This window comes from Cheilinus undulatus, linkage group 10, assembly GCF_018320785.1.
Source record: "Cheilinus undulatus linkage group 10, ASM1832078v1, whole genome shotgun sequence".
NCBI classification, from domain to species: domain Eukaryota; kingdom Metazoa; phylum Chordata; class Actinopteri; order Labriformes; family Labridae; genus Cheilinus; species Cheilinus undulatus.
In genome coordinates this window covers 16,190,103-16,210,481 of record NC_054874.1, presented here as the reverse complement: position 1 = coordinate 16,210,481, position 20,379 = coordinate 16,190,103, and the positions used below count along the sequence as shown (strand labels likewise).

Sequence of the window (20,379 nt, the reverse complement as noted above, 5' to 3'; positions counted from 1 at the left end):
CCACAGTTAACCCACGAACTGTGGTTTGGAAACATCTGATCTGGATTGTCATTTTTGTTGTCTTGTCTCGTTTCTCATGGCATTTAAGCACAGAGAAATAATGTAATGTTAGCATGAGAGCACACTATCTTTTTGTGTCCATATTGCCGTGTCCTAGTGATGATGTTCTTGTACGGTTAACATGCTCCAATTAACCTGTTCCAGTGAGGCCACACCCCTTTTAATCTTACTGTTTTACACTATTCATAATCATGGAAGTGATGTGGAGCTTCAGGTGTTTTCTAGCAGGTGTGCATGGGTGTGTGTGTATGTGTGTGTGTGTGTCAGGTCTGGGTTTCCCTTTTTAGTGAGCTTGCGTCATATCACCAAAGCAACCACATGAGAATGATGTAATGACAAGCAACACACACACAGACACACACATGTGCTGTCAATGTTTAGTTTAGTTTATTAAGTTTATTTGTATCAAGGACAATGTACAAAGTAACATTTGTGCCATAAAGAGAAAATATGATTTGTACCAGATTAAGCTTACCAGCTTATTTCCATATGTAGTCTCGGGCAGGCGAGTAACCACAATAAAATACATGTAATCATTCATCTTAATGCATGTACATTTGCACGCACACCCATACACCCACATATCACACTCTCACAGAGCCACGGAACACATTTCATAACAAAATGAGAGCAATATACAACTATTTAAATATTATATAGTTGTCATAGTTGTAAAACACTTGTTGAAATGCAAGATTAAGGCTGACAAGACTCATTCCTTTCAATGCACTTTTTTACCTCTTGGGAGAAAGTGTGCAAAGGTGCAGATTGGGTGGAAGATTACTACATGCTTTAATGGCTTTAAAAGAAAAAGCAGACTGTGCAAAGGTAGAGCCCTTGCTTAAGGATACTAAAATCTAAAAGGCAGACCTTGAGGCTCTGCTTGTGTTCTCAGAGCGAAGTTTGACAAAGTTCTTCAATGGTGGTGGAGAAGCATCATTGATTATTGTATGCACTAAATGGACAGCTGAATACAAAATAGATTCATCAGAGCTAAGCATTTTTTATCTGTCTTGTATATCACAATTACTGTATTGTTGTGATTTTTTTTTGTCCAGATTTTCAGGACTTGTTTATGTGGAGACCTGATGGGTTTTGTTAGCCTGAGACCAACATGAATGACAAGAAGATGAAATCATAGCATTGAAATATGTTTTAGAGGCTTCAACTGGTAATGAGTTCCTGATAGGTCTAAAGCTTGCTTAGTAATACTCCAATGTATGGAACATAGGGGTGTGACAAGACATCTCACGAAACCAGGTGAGATGAGATTTGGGCCCAAGAGAACAAGATTAGACGAGATTTTACAGTTTTGTTTCTTGTTTTTTTTTTTTTTTTTTTTTTAAATTTTGGCCTGGTTTGATTAGGCAAATGTGAACATGACAGTTGAGTTCTGTTTTGGAACAAAACAAGTGAGCTGGGATTGCTTGGAAGAGGCTGGCTTAGAGCGCATTGATTCAAAACCCTGGAGTGGTTTGTTCGCAGTGAGAATGCCATTGACTGAGCAACCAGATCACTTATCAAACTCTAGAAGTGTAAGCAGCAGCAGCAGTAATAGCAGTAATACAGCTGCTAAGAAAATTTGATTTCATCTGATGTTAAATAACTCTAATCATTTTTAATCTAACTCTTTTATTAGTAGGTTAACTAGCTGACTTGCATCTTGGATAAAGTATGCCCGGTATCAGGCCATGATGTGATGACATCTAGTCATTGGTGTGTGCTCTGCCCCACTCTGCTTTAATGCTACTCATAGCTTAGCATTAATGTTTCCATGGATAAACGGAGAGTTTGTCCTGCCTTTACTTAACGCTTAGTGTTTAGTTGTGAGAGGATGAATAACTGTCCCCCTAACCTTTATAAACAAACCCATGCTCACATAGTAAATGCTTGTGTTTTAATGTTCTTAGCTTTTTTTCAGCAGTCCCTGTGTACATAGTCCCTGCTTGTGCTTGAATAGCCACTGCTGGTGCTTAACAATCCTTGTTCTTAGCTGAAGCTTTTTCTCTCTTTAGTTTCCTTTCCACTTTAATGTGTGCGTTAAAGGCAGAAGTTTTAGGTTTCAAATACATTGGTGTATCAGTATCGTATAGGGCAAAATTAATTTTGAGAATTATTCATCTCTTGTCTACAGTATGTACACTATATAAACAAAAGTATTTGGCCACCTGACCATTACACCAGCAGGCACTGTAATTACAATATTTTCATAAACATGTACTTTAATATGCAGTTGACTCCCCTCTGCAGCTATAACAGCCTTCACTCTTCTCGGAAGACTTTCCACAAGATTTTAGAGTGTTTTTGTGGGGATTTGTGCCCATTTGTTCTGTAGACAAGAAAGGCTGCCTCACAATCTCAGTCCCAGTTCGTGCTTAGTGCTTAGTAGGGTTAGTTCAGTGCTCTGTGCAGACCAGTGAAGTTCTTCGACAGCGAATTCATTAAACCATGTTTTCATAGATCTTGCTTTGTGCAACGGGCACAGTCTTGTCAGAATAGAAAAGGGCCTTCCTTGAACTGTTGCCACAAAGTTGGAAGCATAGCATTGTCCAAAATGTTTGGTATGCTGAAGCATTAAGATTACCCTTCAGTGGAGATAAGAGGCCTAGCCTAAATCCTGAAAAACAGCCCCATGCCATTATCCCTCCTCCACCACACTTCGCATTTACACAATGCAGTAAGGCAGGTAATATTCTCTCAGTATCAGCCAAACCAAGACTTGCCTATCTGGTTGCCAAGCAGAGAGGCGTGTGATGCGTCACTCCAAGGATCATATCTTGTGTGCTTTGCACCCAAGCGGTAACCTCCGGTCCTGAAAAATGAAGCCCATGTGGAAGGGCAAAAAATTGCTATCCCGCAAGTGTCCACATGAGGCTGGCTGCAGGAAAACCGGGAGTTCCGTCTGCACACGTTAAACAGCCAGTTTTGACACTAGAAATAAACTGGTTTACAGCCTGGTTCAAAACACCAAATGTGTCTCATTAGCTAGTGTCTTATTGTGCTCCCACTGTACGGGTGGTGAATTTTTTTGTACCACAATCGTTTGGATTATATTTAGGATGAAAGCTGATTGGCGCGTCTCATTTTATTGACAGATAGCTCGGCTGGCAGAGGCTCTGTTTCTGTCAACCAGAATGCTAGCTAGCAGGCTGACAGGAAGTCGTGCTTAGTGGGTGGGTCGTTAGGTTCATCCAAAGTTCGGTTGAGACCACAATTTCAATATGGAAGCCTCCCCGGATTGGCTTCAAGAGCCGTTTGAGATCGCCTATTGTAAGCAGATGACTGACGTCACACGGGGTTTGACAATTCTTTCAACAGTCATGTTTGCACCACTCCATCCGACTTGGATTTGGTGATGTGAGGCTTGCAAGCAGCTGCTAAGCTATGAAAACCTATTCCATGAAACGCTTGTCCCACAGTTTCTGTGCTTACATTAATGCCAGTGGAAGTTTGGAACTCGACAGAATCAGCAGAATGTTGGTGACTTTTAGGCACCATGTGCCTCAGCAGTCGTTTACCCCACTCTGTGATTTTTACATGGTCTTCCGCTTTGTGACTGACTTGCTGTTTTTCCTAAACGCTTCCACTTATCCAGCAGGGATGAAATTTCCCAAACTGTTTAATTGCAAAGGTGGCATCAATCACAGTACCACACTTGAAGTCAATGAGCTCTTCAGAATGCAGACTGTTTGCACATGGAGACTGTTTGATTTTATACACCTGTGGCAACGGGTCTGATTGACAGACATGTATTCAAAACATAACAGATGTGGCCAAATACTTTCGTTTATATGCAACAAATTTTCTTTGTTTGATGCCAAAACATACTCAGAAATCATTTCAATAGTCTTTGAATGATCATTTCATGTGATTATTTTCAATTAAAAATGATACAATGAGAAAAACCTGTTAAATCCCTTTAATACCGCAAATAATATTGAAATTTTACAACAAGCCAAAATAATCATAATTCAATACTTTTTCAAAGTATTTCAACCCTAGAACCAGAGACAACAGAGAATTAAAAAAAATTAATTAATTAAAAAAATGACAAGTCAAGCCGGCACCTTATAATGGTAAAGCACCAAATTGTCACCCCTGTGGTTTACTGGTGACCAGTCAAAGGTGCCCAATGAGATGGGATTGGCCCCAGACGCTCCTCCACCCCACCCCAAATGGGACAAGCACTACATATAACTGTTCATTAGTCAAATTTAACAGTATGATATGTATGATATGAGGAATATATTTTGGGCTTTTGTCTGCCTGTTTGTGTGTCTGCAGACTGTTGCATCACTGTGGCTGGTCTGAAAGACTGGTATGATGTAACTGGCAGTAATAACATCAGACTGACAGAGAGCAAGGGAGAGGGAGACAGAAGAGAGAGGGAGGGCGAGAGAGCGAGGGAGACAGAGGAAAGCGACTGAGAAGAGAGGGAGAAATGAGAATAAGCAGAGAAGATAAATAAAAGAACTGAAGAATGAAATGTGAGGCAGAATGAAGCAGAGCATCTATTTGGGTATTTATACGTTGTAATGAACACACACACTTGTCCAAAATGAACCCCACCTGATGATTCTCCTTACAGGTTACTGTTTAGTGATCTAAATTACATGAGAGTTAATAATGCTTTTATGAATTATGTCACAATAACAGTTCCCCTAAAAAAGTCAGAGTTAGTAGTTTTATAATTTGAGGGAAAAATTCAGCAGGCACTGATATGCTATTTAGATCAATTTCACCAGGTTTTATATTTAAAACTAATAAGTCGTTTTACTGAGCTAACCTTAAAGAAATCATAATACAAACATTTTTTTAGCTGGTTAACTAGGCTTTTAATAAACACTCATTTTAACAGTGAGTTAATATTTCTAACTGACAGGACTTGCTACAAAGTTTGAGACCGTTTTCATGGTCAATCTGAGCAGATAAGGAGGATAACTGTCCTGCAGCAGCTAAAGCCAGTCTTACAAGTGCATGCTACTCCCTGCAGCAGGCAGAGGTTTCTCTCCAGCTGTCTAAAATACCACTACATCTTGGTTTAATTTGATGAACAGTGTTCATGGGCTTTGAGCTTGTGTGCGTTTCTATTTTGCCCTCCAACAGTGCTATGATACAGATGAGCAGAGGAGAGACACAGCAATGTTTCCTCATCCCTGAAAGTTTAGTAGACCTATGAACCCTTTTTTAATGCGCATCAGTAAACAAACATGGCATGCTGTTGGGACCTTATTTACCACGATATTAAAGTGCTGTGATGGCTTTAACAGTATCAAATGTTCATCAGGATGACTAACTGTAGGGGATTTTTTACCACAACTCTCACTAAAACCGGTAAATTGTTTAATCTCTTGGCAGAATATTGTATTAAATGGACTTGAACCAGTATAGCGTTTGTCAAGTCTTAACTACTTAAATTGCATTTTACAATGCAGGTCACATTGCACTGCAAGAGGTCAAAACACTAATAGCAGAGGCTGCTGAGTGTAGGGTTCATTAGTAGGTATTTCCACAAGCGCCAGCTTTCAGCAAAAAGGCTGACTACTTGCTTGATTACAGCCAGCTACTTTTTTCCATTTGTCAGCTTAATAAAATAGTTTAACAAATTGGGACTTGGCTTTTCTAGTACTTTTACATTTATTTCAACAATGTATCAAATTAAAACATTTCTTTTGTGGCAATTAGTAGCCTTGCTATGTTGCCCTTTAAAGGAGCTCTGCATGTAAAGACAAGTTAGCTATATTAAACTAACGTTTCACCTGTAGGCTGCCATTTGTGCAATGCATTATTGGCAGTGATGTCATTGCCTGGCTTCTTTTCACACTTTTATTATGCACCCACCTCGAGCTACATTAAAGTAATTTCTACCTCATTGTCCTTTTTTACAAAATTGCACCTGGGTTGTAAATTTAAATAGTTTTCATGATGAAGCTCCACAGGAAGGGTATTGATGTCATACCTTGTTCTCCTTCCCATGGACCAAAACAAAAACAATGCGGTCAGATGATATCACTACCCAGAACATATTGCAACAAATCGCAGCCTACAGGTTTTTTTTTTTAATTTAAAAACAAAGAAGTTTAGGGTTTTTCTTTATACAGCATCAGTGGCTCCTGTGCTGCATGTCAACCCTCACTCTTTCCCTCTCCTGTCTGCTGCTTTGTCCACTGTTCTATCAAATAAAGTAATAAAAGCCCGGAACTAATCTTGAAAAAAACAGTTTCTATGCAACATCAGCATAAAGCTAATCTCTTCTTTGTAGTGAAATCACTTATTAAATATTTTGTTTGGCTTATGAATAGTTTGGGGGTTGAGAGTCTTCATTGAATGAAAGTGTTTAAAGAAGTAAACACAATTTAATCAAACACATTTAAAAGGGAAAATGTTCCTGCTGTAACCAGATTCTACCTCTGTTTCCTCTAAGGTGTTCCCACTCCAACAGAGGAGGTTCTGCACCACACGCTGGGCATGCTGGTTCGTGAGCGGAAAATCTACCCAACACCAGACGGATATTTTATCGTCACCCCTCAGACGTACTTCATCACCCCAAGCCTCATCAGAACCAGCTCCAAGTGGTACCACTTAGACGAGCGATCAACTGAGCGACACCAGCAGCAGCACCAGCAGACGCAGTGCACCTCGCCACTCTCCGGCACCATAACCCCGTCCACCTCGGGGCCCGCCAGAGACCGAACGCACCCAAAGTCCAGCCAGAACCACAGCGGGGGAGGAGGAGGAGGAGATCCTTTCTACAACAACAGTTACCGTGGAGAAGACCCTCCTAGCCACCACACCACCCTGTCACGCAGATCACCCAAAGACCACCGGGAGGCATACTCATCCCCGCACTCGCCTCAAACTCCTCCTCAGCAGGCGGGAGGAAATACAGAGAAGAGCCGCGGCAGCCTCGGGTTCCCTTTCAAGACGGACACACTAACCAAGCACCGGGGAGGAGGAGGTGGTGGGGGAGGCAGTGGAGGAGGAGGAGGAGGAGGAGGAGGAGGGGGAGGAGGAGGAACAGGAACAGGAGAGGTGGAGAAACAGGCAGGGGGTGGCAGTGGAACAGGAAGTCGTAAGTTTGGCCTGAAACTGTTCCGTCTAAGTTTTAAGAAAGATAAGACTAAACAGCTGGCCACTTTCTCGGCTCAGTTCCCCCCTGAGGAGTGGCCGCTCCGCGATGAGGAGGTGCCCAGCACGCTGCCACGCCACATCGAGATGGAGATCATCCGCAGGATCAACCCTGACCTCACAGTGGAGAACCTGGCTCGCCACACAGCCGTCATGAAACGTCTGGAAGAGGAGCGCGCTCAAAGAAGCAAAGCTTCTTCAGCCAATCAGAGCTCGAGGAGCAGGAGGAGCGGGGGCCGGCACAGGAAGCAGTCTCAGGCCAAACTGAGCCGCTCACACAGTAAGACAAGAGCATCTCGCGGTGAGCCCAGCGACCTAGAATTGCCTGACAGAGACTACAGAGCTTACTCGTCGTCACTGGCCAGATCGCCAAGGGAACATGCCCTTGCTATGGAACGGCAGCGTGCCCGGCTTCACTTGGCCCACAGCAACCCCAACATCCTTGATTCCTCCCACCTACCTGTCACTCCGGAGTGGGATGTATCAGGAGAGCTCGCTAAACGCCGCACAGAGATGCCTTTCCCAGAGCCGAGCCACGGCCCCTCCGCCCACCACTCTAAAGTGCACCGCTCGCACTCGCACACGCAAGAGAGGAAGTCCAGGAATGAGCGAAGTGACAAGGCCAAAGAGCGCTCCCGCTCCATGGACAACTCCAAAGGACCACTTGGAGGCGGCCTCATTGGACCTCCTGATTACTATGATGACCGGAGCCGCTACTACACTGACGATGGCACACTGAGAGCCAATCAGGGCTCCTCTCACTACTCTCGAGCCACGCCCCCTTCAGCTAAGCTGCCAGTGGACTCTATGGGGTTGGATGGAGGGCGGAGCTTAGAGAAGAGTAAGAGCAGGGACAGCCTGCCAGCATACTCACCCAAACCACTACCCCCCTCCGTCCCCCCAGATGATTATTTCCAGTGCTCTGGTTCGTCTGAGGCCGTCCTCACTGCTGCTAACACGCTTGGAACTCTGGGTAAAAGCAGCCATGACGGCTTAAAAGTGGGTGGGGCTGAAAGGCAGATAGATAGACCGACGCCTCACCACCTGGACAGTAAAGAAGACTTGTCGAAGGTGGGGCCTAAGGGGGGTAGTTTGCCTCCAATACCTCTGTCTATCCCTGACCCCCCACTGGCTAATGGCAGACCCCCCCACAGCACTTCATCTGGTCAGGAGAAGCGTAAAGAGATCTTCAGTAAAGACACACTTTTTAAACCTCCCCCCAGCCTCCCGCTGCCTGGATACAGCTCCCTGAGGAAGCCCCCTACCCTCGTCACCTCCACGCTGTCTTCGTCGTGTGATGCTCTTGATTGCCAGGAGGCCTTTGATGCCCCCAAACCGTTGGTGGCCACATCGTCTGCACCTCCCCCAGGGTTGGAACCCAGTTCTGGCGCAGCAGAGGCTTCCTTTGACTACTACAACGTGTCCGACGATGAGGAGCTGGAGGAGGGCGCTAAGAGTCGAGGGGAAGATGAAAAGTCTGGTGGGGGTGTTGTTGGTAGGGGAGGGGGAGGAGCAGGGACCATGCAGTGGCTGCTGGAGCGGGAGAAGGAGAGGGACCTTCAGAGGAGGTTTGAGAGGACTCTGGCCTTCCCCGCTGCTAAAGAGAACCTTTCAGAGCCTGCTCAGAACCAGCAGTCAGCTCACTCTGCTCGCCTCGACAGCATGGACTCTAGCTCGGTCACCGTAGACAGCGGCTTCAACTCACCCAGGTGAGAACACATTTGATTATAAATGTACACATTCTTTACCTCATTGTCTTCCATTCACCTGCACTTTATTAAGTTTCACAGACACACTGTCTACACACTAGACCAGGAGTGTCAAGACATTTTTTTTTACCAAGGACCACATTCAGTAGAATATCAGGATGATGGGGCCACTTTGCTAAAGTTCACCTTTAGTGTATTACAGTTAGTAAAGCCAATCCAACGAAGGCTAAGATTGCTTTGTGATTAAAAAAAAAACAGCTAAGATCACATCTTTCATTAACAGCTGGCAAGGCAAATAGCCAGTCATTGTCAAGGCGTTTTGGGGTTGCCTATTAAATTGTAGCAGAGTCCTTGTGGGTGTTGGCTACACTGGCTCTGTCCTTGATCAAGATGAAAAAAAAACACTCTGTACAGCAGAGAGGGGGGATGGTGACAGATTATCTCTACATTCAAATAAAAAGAAAAAGAAAAAGCAAACTGCACAAAGTTGCCAGACTTTCTTGGAGTGTTGGTGCTTAAGGATAACTAGAGTGATATGCCCTTTAAATCAGACCTTGAGATGGAACAGATAGGGGAGCAAAGGAGCACTAGTCATACTACTATTTTCTGCTTGGTGTTAATGTGTCTATTCACTGGGGCAAAACTAATCAAGAAATGCACAAAGAATTGAGATATCTGTTTATTATCAATATGTGTGCCGTTTATGTTGTTGTCTCAACTTTGTCATAAGAAAAGGCATGTCAACAACCTCTCACCAAAACTTTTGTTTACATATTTAACACAGCAGCACCTCCTAGTACTGAGACTAAGAAGGACTCTATCGTCAAGAACACGCTTCATGTTCTTATGCTTACCAAATTTCATTCTGTTAGCTTTTTAGAATTTGCTGCAGGCCAACTGAAAATGGACCACTGGCTACATTTGGCCCCTGAGTCGTGGTTTGGATGACCCCTATCAGGGACTGACCAGTATTGTTTTTATGGGGCTGATGCTGATTAGTAGGAGCGAGGGGTTTTAAAACACTTGGCTTACAAGACAAGACAAGATTTTAATTTGGTAACAAAATACATGAGTGGAAAATTTGTCTTTAAACAACTGAAAGTCATGAATGCAAAGCAACGCAGGTTGCTAATTCTCTTGTACTGAAAATCACAGCTTACATATAGTTTGTCTTATGTAACTCTGACTCAAACTGTGCATTTTAACAACACTTCAAATCAGATCTCCCTGTATAATATTGTGCCACATATTTTATCCGCCAACTCATTGCTACAATTACATTAGGAGCATTTCGATTTTTTGAAAGTACCTGAATTTATGTTTTCTAGATGTTACATGGGAACACATGACTTTTCACACATTTTCTACTACAACCACAGAATCCAACTGTCCTTGAATGCATTATATTACAACAGTCAGTCAGCCCGATAAGTGAGCTGATTAACATCTATTTTGCTGATTTCAATGGAAGTTTCAACATTGGATAAATATTTTTAACTTGTGGGAGCTGCTCTAAAGTTTGGGAGTGCGTTTATGGACTTCAGCAGAAAAAGAGCAACTAAAGCCAGAGAGTGTATGCTACACCTACAGCCGAGTTTGTTTCACTTTCTTTTTATCAAAGACAGGCTACTGCATTATGGTTTGATTGGAATTATAATGTCAGCGTGTTGAGTGTTGAGCTCATAAATTGTTTAGCCTACGTCCAACATGGTCTTTAGGCCTACTAGTCTGTCCATGTCTCTGCTCTGAGACATTCACAGACAGTGATGTAGGCCGGCAGGAGAGAGCAGACACAGGAATGCCTCTACCTCTTCTCTTGTCATTGTAGTGACAAGCCTGTCAGGATTTGAATGTTTTTTGATACTTCGAGGTGGAGGCTTATTGAGTTTTAACTTTAGAAATAACTTTGGTATTACCTTTACAGTGCGACACACCAGAGATTCTGCTGCTCTCCTGCCTGCTCTGTGCATATCCGGCTGCAGTGTTGATTGGCTAGAACTCATGTGACAGTTTAGCCAATCAGATAGTGTTGTGGGTGGGAAATTTATGCCTGATTGTATATCAAACCTGATTGATCTCATGATGCAGTTGTAAACAGATAAAAAAACATACACATGTAGTCAGCAAAATAAGGCTAGAGGCCCGCCATGGTGTAGTCTCTGTCCAAAGTATGTCCACAAAGCCAAGAGAGCTGTGGATATCCTCTTTATTTTGGCTGCTGTTAGCAAATGCTGCTACTGCTAGCTTGTTGAGGACATAATTTGGGTGAAAATTGTCAACAGGTATGCAAGGGGAATTTCATGAAATTTCAGGGAAAGTTTATGGTGTAGATAGATGTTTTGACTTTCTGTTGATCTGATGTCTCAATATACATCGATGGCTAGTTCCATCCCTGCTGATGAGTTAACTATATGGTCCACTATAGACAGCTCACTGTGAGGAGGGAGGAGGGAATGAATGTGTGGCTTTGGACACAACTTTGGACTTGAGGGGGATTCTGGAGGTCAAAGGTCTTTTTATTATGAAGTACTTTTTGATACTGCTGATGATTAAAACAACCAAGATTCTACTATTTTAAAACTCGTATTTAGAAGGTGTCAAAGAATGAAAATGTTGACCTTTTAATTCCTTCTTCATGTGCAGGACGAGGGAGAGTTTGGCGTCAAACACGTCGTCCATTGTGGAGAGTAACCGTCGGCAAAACCTCGCTCTGAGCCCCGGACACCTCGGCATCACCGCCGGCAGCGGCCCCCCCTTCTCCTTCAGAGCCATCCCAGAACCTTCCGGAACCCAACCTGAGAAACTCCAGAAGCCCAGCGCCTGCCTCGCGTCAATCACCAGCGTGTAGGGGGCTGGGCTAAGGGCTGGGAGGAGGCAGAGACCCAGTGGACAGGAAATACAAATCCAGCCCCCCACCCAAAAAAACGGACTGTTACACCTTCGGACTGACGGACTGTCAGAGTCAGTGCAACTGTTAACACACACACACACTCACACTCAAACACACACACACACACACACCAGGCAGACTCCAACCATGTCATCCACAGCCTCCAGTTTACACGCTGCTTTACTTACATGGGTTATAGTCATGTGTGTGTGAGTTTGTGCGTGTGTGTGAGTGAGAGAGAGGGGGAGAGAGCATGTGTATGGTTATGTGTAAAGATGTGAATCCATTTGTGTGTGCGAGTGTGTTTTCTGTAATCTCAGGTCGTGTTATTTCCCATCCAGCTGCTCCAGCTCAGCACATCTCCCTCTGCTGTTGTCTCATGGTATTACACTTTTACAGAGGCTGCTCTGCTGACAACTGATGCTGACGTCATCACTCTCACAAAACTCCTGCACGCTGTCAAATGCCAAGGTCAGATTCCACATTCTTTTTGTTCATTACAATGGGCATTTTGTTAGATTACTTGACCACAGAGCCATAAATTCATGCCTTGACTTCGCTGACACCAATTGTCACAACTGACAGGATGACATTTTAAAGGAGGAGGGGTTGGGCTAGACAACATCTGGAACGAAGACAGTAAACAAACATACTGTATTTACTAGTGATGCACAATAACAATATTCTTTTTAAACATACAGATAACCTATAATTTCTTCCTCCTGATGGCTGATAACTGATGAGAACTGCTAATTTTTTAAAAATTGTTGATTTTAAAAAGATTTTTGTTTTATGTCGTTATACACATCTGGGGTAAGAGGGGTTAATATATAGAGATCAAAGATATGTATAACCCATCAGTAACTGACATCACTAGTGTTTACATCAAAACAAATAACAGTTCTGACTTAACAACTGTTATTCTCTTTTTTTTTTTTTTTACTTTAACTTGTACATTTCTGTACCAAACAATGTACATCATTAACTAAAAAAACCACATACTTTGGTTTAAAAGTGTTTTTTGAATTCCTCAGTTAAACATTACATTGCTGAAAGCCTGTTGCTTATTTATCTGCAGCTAAAACACATCAAGGTAAATGATAACATGATGTCTTGCCTAATACCATAAAATATTTGCAATATTGGCTGTACCGGTAATTATCGTGCATCCCTAATATTTACTTTGCTTTTTCTGTTTGTCTATCCAGACTGTTTGATGAGTGATGCACCAGTTTGTTGCTAATGCTAACTGGGTTGCTTTAATTTCTTGCCAGCATTTCTCTATTACTGTCTGTTGTGGTCTTCCTTTAATGACACATCGTAAAGGCAGAGATGTTGTGAGAGCTCAACAAACTCTTCCTCTCTCTGATAGTTTGATCACACAGCACTGACTTCAGCATTATTTTTTACACTTCAACATTTGGTTTGTTTATGTTCCAGACTTTTGCCCATGCAGGGAGCACTGTGCTCTCATTGTTCATCATCACTGACATGATGGAAAAGCAGAACAAGATTGTTTCTGATGTTTTTGTACAATTTAGGCAGAGCTCCAGTGCCCTCTCTTGGTTAAAAGTCGGCCTGAAAAGTTTTTGTTTTTTTTCAAGCTTTGGTACTTTTGATGCTACTGATCATTGAAATTAGATTGTGTTCTTAAAAACACATGGTATTAAAAAAGGATTGAAGGGTTGAACTGTTGACATCCTTTTTTCAGACATGTGACGTCAGTCTGATGTAGAATGAAGCAGAGCAGCTCTTTATTCGTCCATGGCTTGTTAGATTTTGGACTCTCACTGAGACAGAGCCGTTCTGTTTCTCTTTGTGATGCCTCTTGTCCTCAGATGGCAGTAAAACTCTGCTCTATGACATTACCTGCCCAGGTGTGATCTCACCAAAAAGATCAAACTTAAATGATTTCTAAGGAGAACAGACAGAGAGGGGGAGCAAAGATATGCTGGGAATTCAAAGTGGTGAAGTTGTGTGCAGAAAAGGCTTCAAGTGTAACTTTATGGAAAGGGATGGCTTGGTCCCCTCCTGGCTTTCTATATGGAAATAGAAACATTACATTATTTCTTTATGTTTAAACAAAGAACGTGAAGCTTTCAGAAAAATTTAACTCAAGATGTTGTGATTATCGCAAGAGGTTTATAAGGTCTCCTCTGGTGAACAAAGTAAAGCACAACCCCATTTGACTGCACCAATAGAGAGCAATATTTACATAAATTAAAGAAATCAAAGAAATAACATTACATATATACATGCTTTATATACATTAACATTAGCCTACACATCGATTATAAGTGAATATATGTACAGTGTATAGAAACCTTTATTTAAAGACATTTAAATCAGTATTAAAGACATCCTGCTCTTTATAATACTGACTTACAGCAGAGCTAGTTTATCACGTTGGTTTATTAAGTCACATAACAGTAAGATTCATATGAACACTATTAATGGGCCTGTTAGCATGTATACATGTTTAAAACACTTTAAATATATTTCTTCTTTCTTAATCAAGTCACTATCTTTTTCAGCATTTTAGATTCACTTTTTTTACCAGATAAAAGATTTTAATCTTCTGAAAGTTGAAGAAAAACAAGCTGTGCTAATGTTAGCCACAGCTTGGCTACTTTTCCCTGATAACCCTGCCAAAGATCATCAGATTTTTACCATGGAGCTGCTTTATTCAGTGTTTTTATCAGCCGGATGGTGTGTGTCAAAGAGTAGGAGACCTTCGAGGATGATTTGGCTCATGAACGATGTTTGTGATGAAACTGGAGAAGGGTCTGGTTGCAGACTGTACATTTCTGACGGCCACTCTCACAGACTGGTCATCTGATAAGACACTGTACGTCTCAGGAAAGAAGTGCCAGTAAAACATATCAAGTTTTAGATGCTTTTTTAATTCAACTTTATTCATTTAAAAAAAATTGGCAGTTACATTCATGAAATCATCACATTGCAAACATTACAGATGAAGGAACATGTCAAATAGAATAGAAAAAAAGGTCTAATCTGGGATTAAATTATATATAGACCCATTTTAGAAGTAGTTACACCAACAGTAGCTTGCTTTAGCTACGTTAGCTTTAGCTAAAGATAACACACTACGTTAGCTATGCAATTAAGTTACAACATAAGTCAGTGCCACTTTAGCAACGTGAGCTTTAGCAAACATAGCTAAAGTTAATGTAGCTATGTAGATAACACAGCTACGTAGCTTTCTTAGATGCTTAGCTTAGATGTGAGCTCAGCTTTAGTTATGTTAGCAACATAGCTATGTTAGCTACATAGCTATATTATCTTTAGCTAAGTTAGCTGAAGCAAACACCTATTACCTATGTAGATGCTATAGATATGTAGCTTACATAGCTGCTTTGAGTGCTTAGCTTTAGCTCTGTAGCTGTGTAGCTACATCATCCACGTAGCTTATGCAGCTAACTGAGCTAAGCTACGCTGTATTAGAATGTTTTCATGGAGGATGAGCTTTTTCCTGTAAGCAGACTGTGTTTTTGCAGGTTAGGTCTTAATTTCTAACTTTTGGTATCCTAACCATTACCTTAACCTTCACCCTAACCCTAACACAGAGGTTCAGTCCAATTTAATTTTGAAAGTTTTAACGTGTATTTCGATTCCCAGATATACAGCGTCTCAGGTATACAGTCTGTGAGAGTGGCTGTCAGTCTGTCTTATGAAACTGAGCGGCTCTCAGTGGGCATGAGGAGTCACATTCAAGATCAGTGCGAGAAGCAGGGTTTTCTCACAGGTGAATTGTTTGAATCGAGACATCAGAGAGAGATGCTGCGGAGTCTGTGTGAATTGGCGTTGTCAGAGCACTATATTTTTTATTTCCATACGTAACTTAAGAACAAAACCAATGACATTGATACTTGTTTGATACCACAACAAAGAATAGAAGTCTTAGACACCCAATATTTGGCAATTTCTTGTTTTTAATGATCAAAGATGGCAGGCAAACTCCTGCACACAAGAGAGGAAGAAATGTCTTAATTGTTTCCTTACGGAAACGTTGCCAGCATTTTGTGCAGATTAAACAATGGTATTTAAAAGAATATGTAAGTATTAAGATGTTGACACCTTTAGGAGCAGCTGAGTGTGTGAATGAGTGTGTGGTTTGATTAGGAGCAGTGTTACACACAACAAGAAGGGACATTACACTATTATTCCAGTATTAATACATTACCACACACCTCTACCATTCACACAAATGTTTGAGTCTGGTCCGTGAATACTTGAGCTCCTCCTTACACTGACTCTTCCTGTGAGCCGCTCTCTCTCCTGGTGCTACGGCGTGTTCCAGCGTGAGGACACTGACGACGTAACAGCGTGTGAAACAGTGTTTCTAACACGCTGACGGATGGACTCGGGGAGATAATAAGACTAAACCTGAGCTGAGCTGGATTCACCCGTCTTTAAAGATCCTGCAGCCCTATAGGTCAATCATGTCCCACCCTCCTATAGGCTCAGGGAGCTGTCAATCATCCCTGTGTGGTTGTCTTCTCGGCTCCTCTACAACTACCTCCACAGCAGCAAAAACACAGCCCGCCCTCTCTGCGAACACACTGTCATCAGCCTCAAGCCTGTGAATGTCTACACACACGCACACACACGGATACATACACGAACTTGCTACACATCAAAGTGCTGGACGCCCCGTTGTCTCCCTCCCTCCCTCCCTCCCTCTCCTGGTTCCTCCTGAAGCTTAGCCGCAGTTTGATGGCATCATAAAGGTGCAGCTAGTGTCATTCAGCCTTAAAGGGTTCACTTTGATGTGGTCTGCTCTACCTGCTCCCCTGCTTCACACCTACATTTACCTGAGCTATTTATCTCATCACTGGTGGGTGGGGCCAAATCTTCTGGCTGAAAATTCCCTCGTGAGAAAGTATCAGTGCTCCTTATTTAAAGCATATTGGCCCTTTAAAGGAGCCTCCATCAGAGAAGGTCGCTGCTAAAGATCTCAACAGTGTGTTTCACGAAGTGAAAATCTTGTTCATTTCCTCCAAACCTGTATGATTATTTGCCAGGATGTCATAACTATCCAAAATAGACTTACCATGAGCTACCTGAAAGGGAAAGGATCCCGTAAAGATGAAAGTTCATAAGATGTCAACCTTGTTTGCTGAAATAACAAGGTTAATTTATGATCCTGGAAGAAAGAACTACACTACCCACAATCCTTTTGTCACAGCAATGTCTCTGATTGCTAGAGCCTGCTGTTAACATGAAAATGTTTACCTTCCACACAAACTTTGGCTCTCACTGTACTATATACCTTTCTACACAAAATGAAACACTAAATATGCACAAACTACAATATGTGACAACATAATAATTAACAAAATAAACATTATAATAAAGAATGTAAATGTAGAAATATTGTCTTTGTATGTTAAAAAGGGCACTAAAACATGTTAGGAATAACAATGGATTGTGGGATATGTAGCTTTTTTTACGTATTCCTTTTTCTCAGTTTTCTAATCCTGTTTTATGGATTGAATCAAATGTTTTATGGTCTTGAGTGTTCAGGTAGCCGGGTGACTTGGTCATGGATTTAAAATAGCTCTGAAGTGCTTCTGAACTGTTAATGGAGGATTTGAACAGGGAACTTCAGGAACCAGAGCCACTGAAAAAGTGAGCACACACTGTTGAGCTCTTTTCCCTTATTAGAAGATAAGAAAGCTTAGTATTTAAAGTGTACTGGTCCTTTAAGAGTGCCTCAGTCCAAGGGTGTTGCTGCTATTGGTTGTTAGAACGTGTTTTTCTCGCTTTAAGAGCTCTCTGATGGGTTTAAAGATTTATTTATGTTTATAGATGAAGGCTGTGTCTGAAACTACATACTTGCATATTTCTACATACTCGGTATGCTGTATGCAGTAAATACAGCATATATATGTCGTCTGCACATTAGTAAGGCTTGTCCTTTCAGCCGTATTTCCGTCCCGAGTTACCTTAAATAAGCTAGCACCAAGCTAGATCAACCATCTGACTTATTCTGGAATTTAACAAGGATATATTTTTATGACATAACCAGTTGCATAGTTACTTGAATTTTATTTTATCTTAATTTTTTATTGTAGGTTATTTTTAATTTTTATGCCACTTATCAGCAGACTGGCAAGCTGCATTTTGGGGTGGTCGGTGTGCCGTCGAGGAGGATGTGCTTGACAGTCAGTTGTCATTACATCAAAAACACCGCATTTCCACAATCAGTGGAGCCAGGTGATAACTTAAACTTTTCCTGAAGCCAATCTGGAGAAGAGAGAAAAAAATTCCATCAAGAAGAGCTTTCAGTGTGGTTCTTTGCTCTTCCTTTAATTAAAAATGGCTAACTCTGATTGACTGCCGCAAAGCTGCATTCAAGCTAATCTCTACACTGGCCACCATTGTTTACAGGCTTGCAGTAGCTATAACTTAACCACCATCTCTGTCTTCTCTAACTATGCAGATTGGTCCAGTCATTTTCTGGCAAGGGACAAGTATATCAGCTTGAAGCTTCATGAGATGGATAAACCTGATGGCAGATATGGAATCTGGACAATGCATTGACATTGGAGGCTAATATATTATGAATGTGTGAGGTTTCAGACATAGCCTTGAACCAAAATTGTTAACACTGCAGCTCATTCTAAAAAGGTCTAAAGAAGAAGACCCTGTTTTAGAGTTCAGCTCAGTGATTTATCGTTGGATTTAAGCCCTTGTTCTACTAATTTTAACCACTACAAGAGAGTAAGCTCCAATGAGTTACCACTAAACTAAAAAATAAGTCTGTTAAAAACCACTAATGTTGGAGCTTCATTTTCCACTTACTTAGTTAAGTGGAAGAATGAAACCACTTCTCAGTCAATAATTAACCTAAATCACAGAGACTGCTTTAAATATTGCTCCTCTGCTTGTTCTGGATTCAATCCTTGAAGGTTGTCATTTTATTCCAACCTTTGATCATGCAACCAATAATCCAGAATATATTCTGCTTTTATGCTGGTTGTCTTGAATGTACGCAGGGCTTATAAACAACTTTGGCTTCATTGAACACATTAATGAAAACTGTTTTCATAGCTGATATTCAGCTGATGTTTTAACAAATTGAATCTTCATCAGCTGTTAGAAACATGCCATCTTTATCAGCTGTTAGGCACAGTCTTGTTTCTAACCTTACAAGAAGTAGTGGGGAAATCTTCACCTACAAAATGGGTTGAACATTGAAGTTTCTGATACGTCATCAATAGTCATCAACAGCATTTACATAAAAAAACAGACATTTCTACCTTGAGTGACATTTAAAAAATGCTTTTCACAATCAAAAAGACCGTAATGCATTGAAGCAACATTAAATAAAAGTATAATATTGTTATGGAAATTCTTGGAGATTCCCCATAACACTCAGTTTGAAGTGTTCCCTTTGAAAAATCTCAGTTTAAAGATCCACATAGCCCTAGCGCTTCAGTCTACGCCTCCATTCTAACAAGAATTCAAACACCCCACCCCTAGACATGAACACACAAAACTTGGATGTAGGGCTAAGTAAGTTTTGTACCATTGATCAAACCCTCCCTTGCAGCATCACATTTGACTAGTTTTATTCTTCAGAATTGCCAAAAAAAAGAACATAATCTGCATGTACTGTGTTCAATGCAGCCAGAGTATCCTCTGAGTAAACTTTGTATCCTTTCTGGATTTTAAAGGTTATTGTCACTTTTCCAGCTACATGTTGCAGAGGTTTTAGAGCTAAGTTAAAGTGAGCTTTTTACAAACACACTAAAAATATTTTTTGTCCAGTCAAAAATGGGACTTGTCCTTTAGGTTGATGCAAAAGATAAAGAGAAAAGGTTGGAATTAGTGAAGATGTTTTAACATCTCCAATAATGTCAACCTCATCTATTCATCTTTTCGACTAAACTTTGGGTTATTATGACTTCAAATTCTCCTTTCCAGTTAAAGACGCTCTGTTTCTGCACATATTGAAGTGTTAGTCCATATTGCACCATTAATCAGGGATAAACCACTACTGAGCTGCAGCCCCCCACCTCATGGAGATCCTGCCATCCCTTAATGTTTGCACTGCACCCCCATCCCCCGCCCAACCCGTCCGACCATCCCAGGTGAGCTCGTCCCCTTCCATTCTTTTCTACAGACGCTCCATGAAATGTCTTCCCGGTACATGGGCGCAGTGTTTCTACAGACGGAGGTTCAACAACAATAACCACATTTCTAACGGTGACGACACGCTGTATGTCAGACTGTAAATGATGTTTATCTGTCATGCCTAGTCAAATAATTTAAACAATAAAAAGAGGGATTTTTTAAATGTCTATAATATCTGAAAGTCCCTTTGATGTGTAGTTCTGGTGTTACTGTTGTTGTAGTGTATGTGATACCCTGTGGGGTTTGTGTTACTTTTTAAGATAATAAAATAACAATGTTTGATTAAAATCAGCTCTTCTGTCTTTATTCCAACCACAATTAATTAATTATTACAGCTATGAATTTTTAAGAAGACATCACCATGTACAATGAAGTCAAGAAAATTGTCAGAGGAAGTGCCTGATGTTTCATGGGTTTGGAAACTCCTCC

At 41.4% G+C, this 20,379-nt stretch overlaps 1 protein-coding gene across 1 annotated transcript in view; it reads left to right on the top strand.

Moving 5' to 3' along the window:
* LOC121516175 (storkhead-box protein 2-like) overlaps positions 1-20,173 on the top strand; it is a 78,009-nt gene extending 57,836 nt beyond the window's left edge. The window contains exons 4-6 of the mRNA XM_041797273.1: positions 6,485-7,021; positions 7,070-8,897; positions 11,541-20,173. Of these exons, the coding sequence (XP_041653207.1) occupies positions 6,485-7,021; positions 7,070-8,897; positions 11,541-11,745 (2,570 nt within the window). The 3' untranslated portion in view covers positions 11,746-20,173. The remainder of the gene's footprint in view (positions 1-6,484; positions 7,022-7,069; positions 8,898-11,540) is intronic.
* Positions 20,174-20,379: the final 206 nt, after the last annotated feature.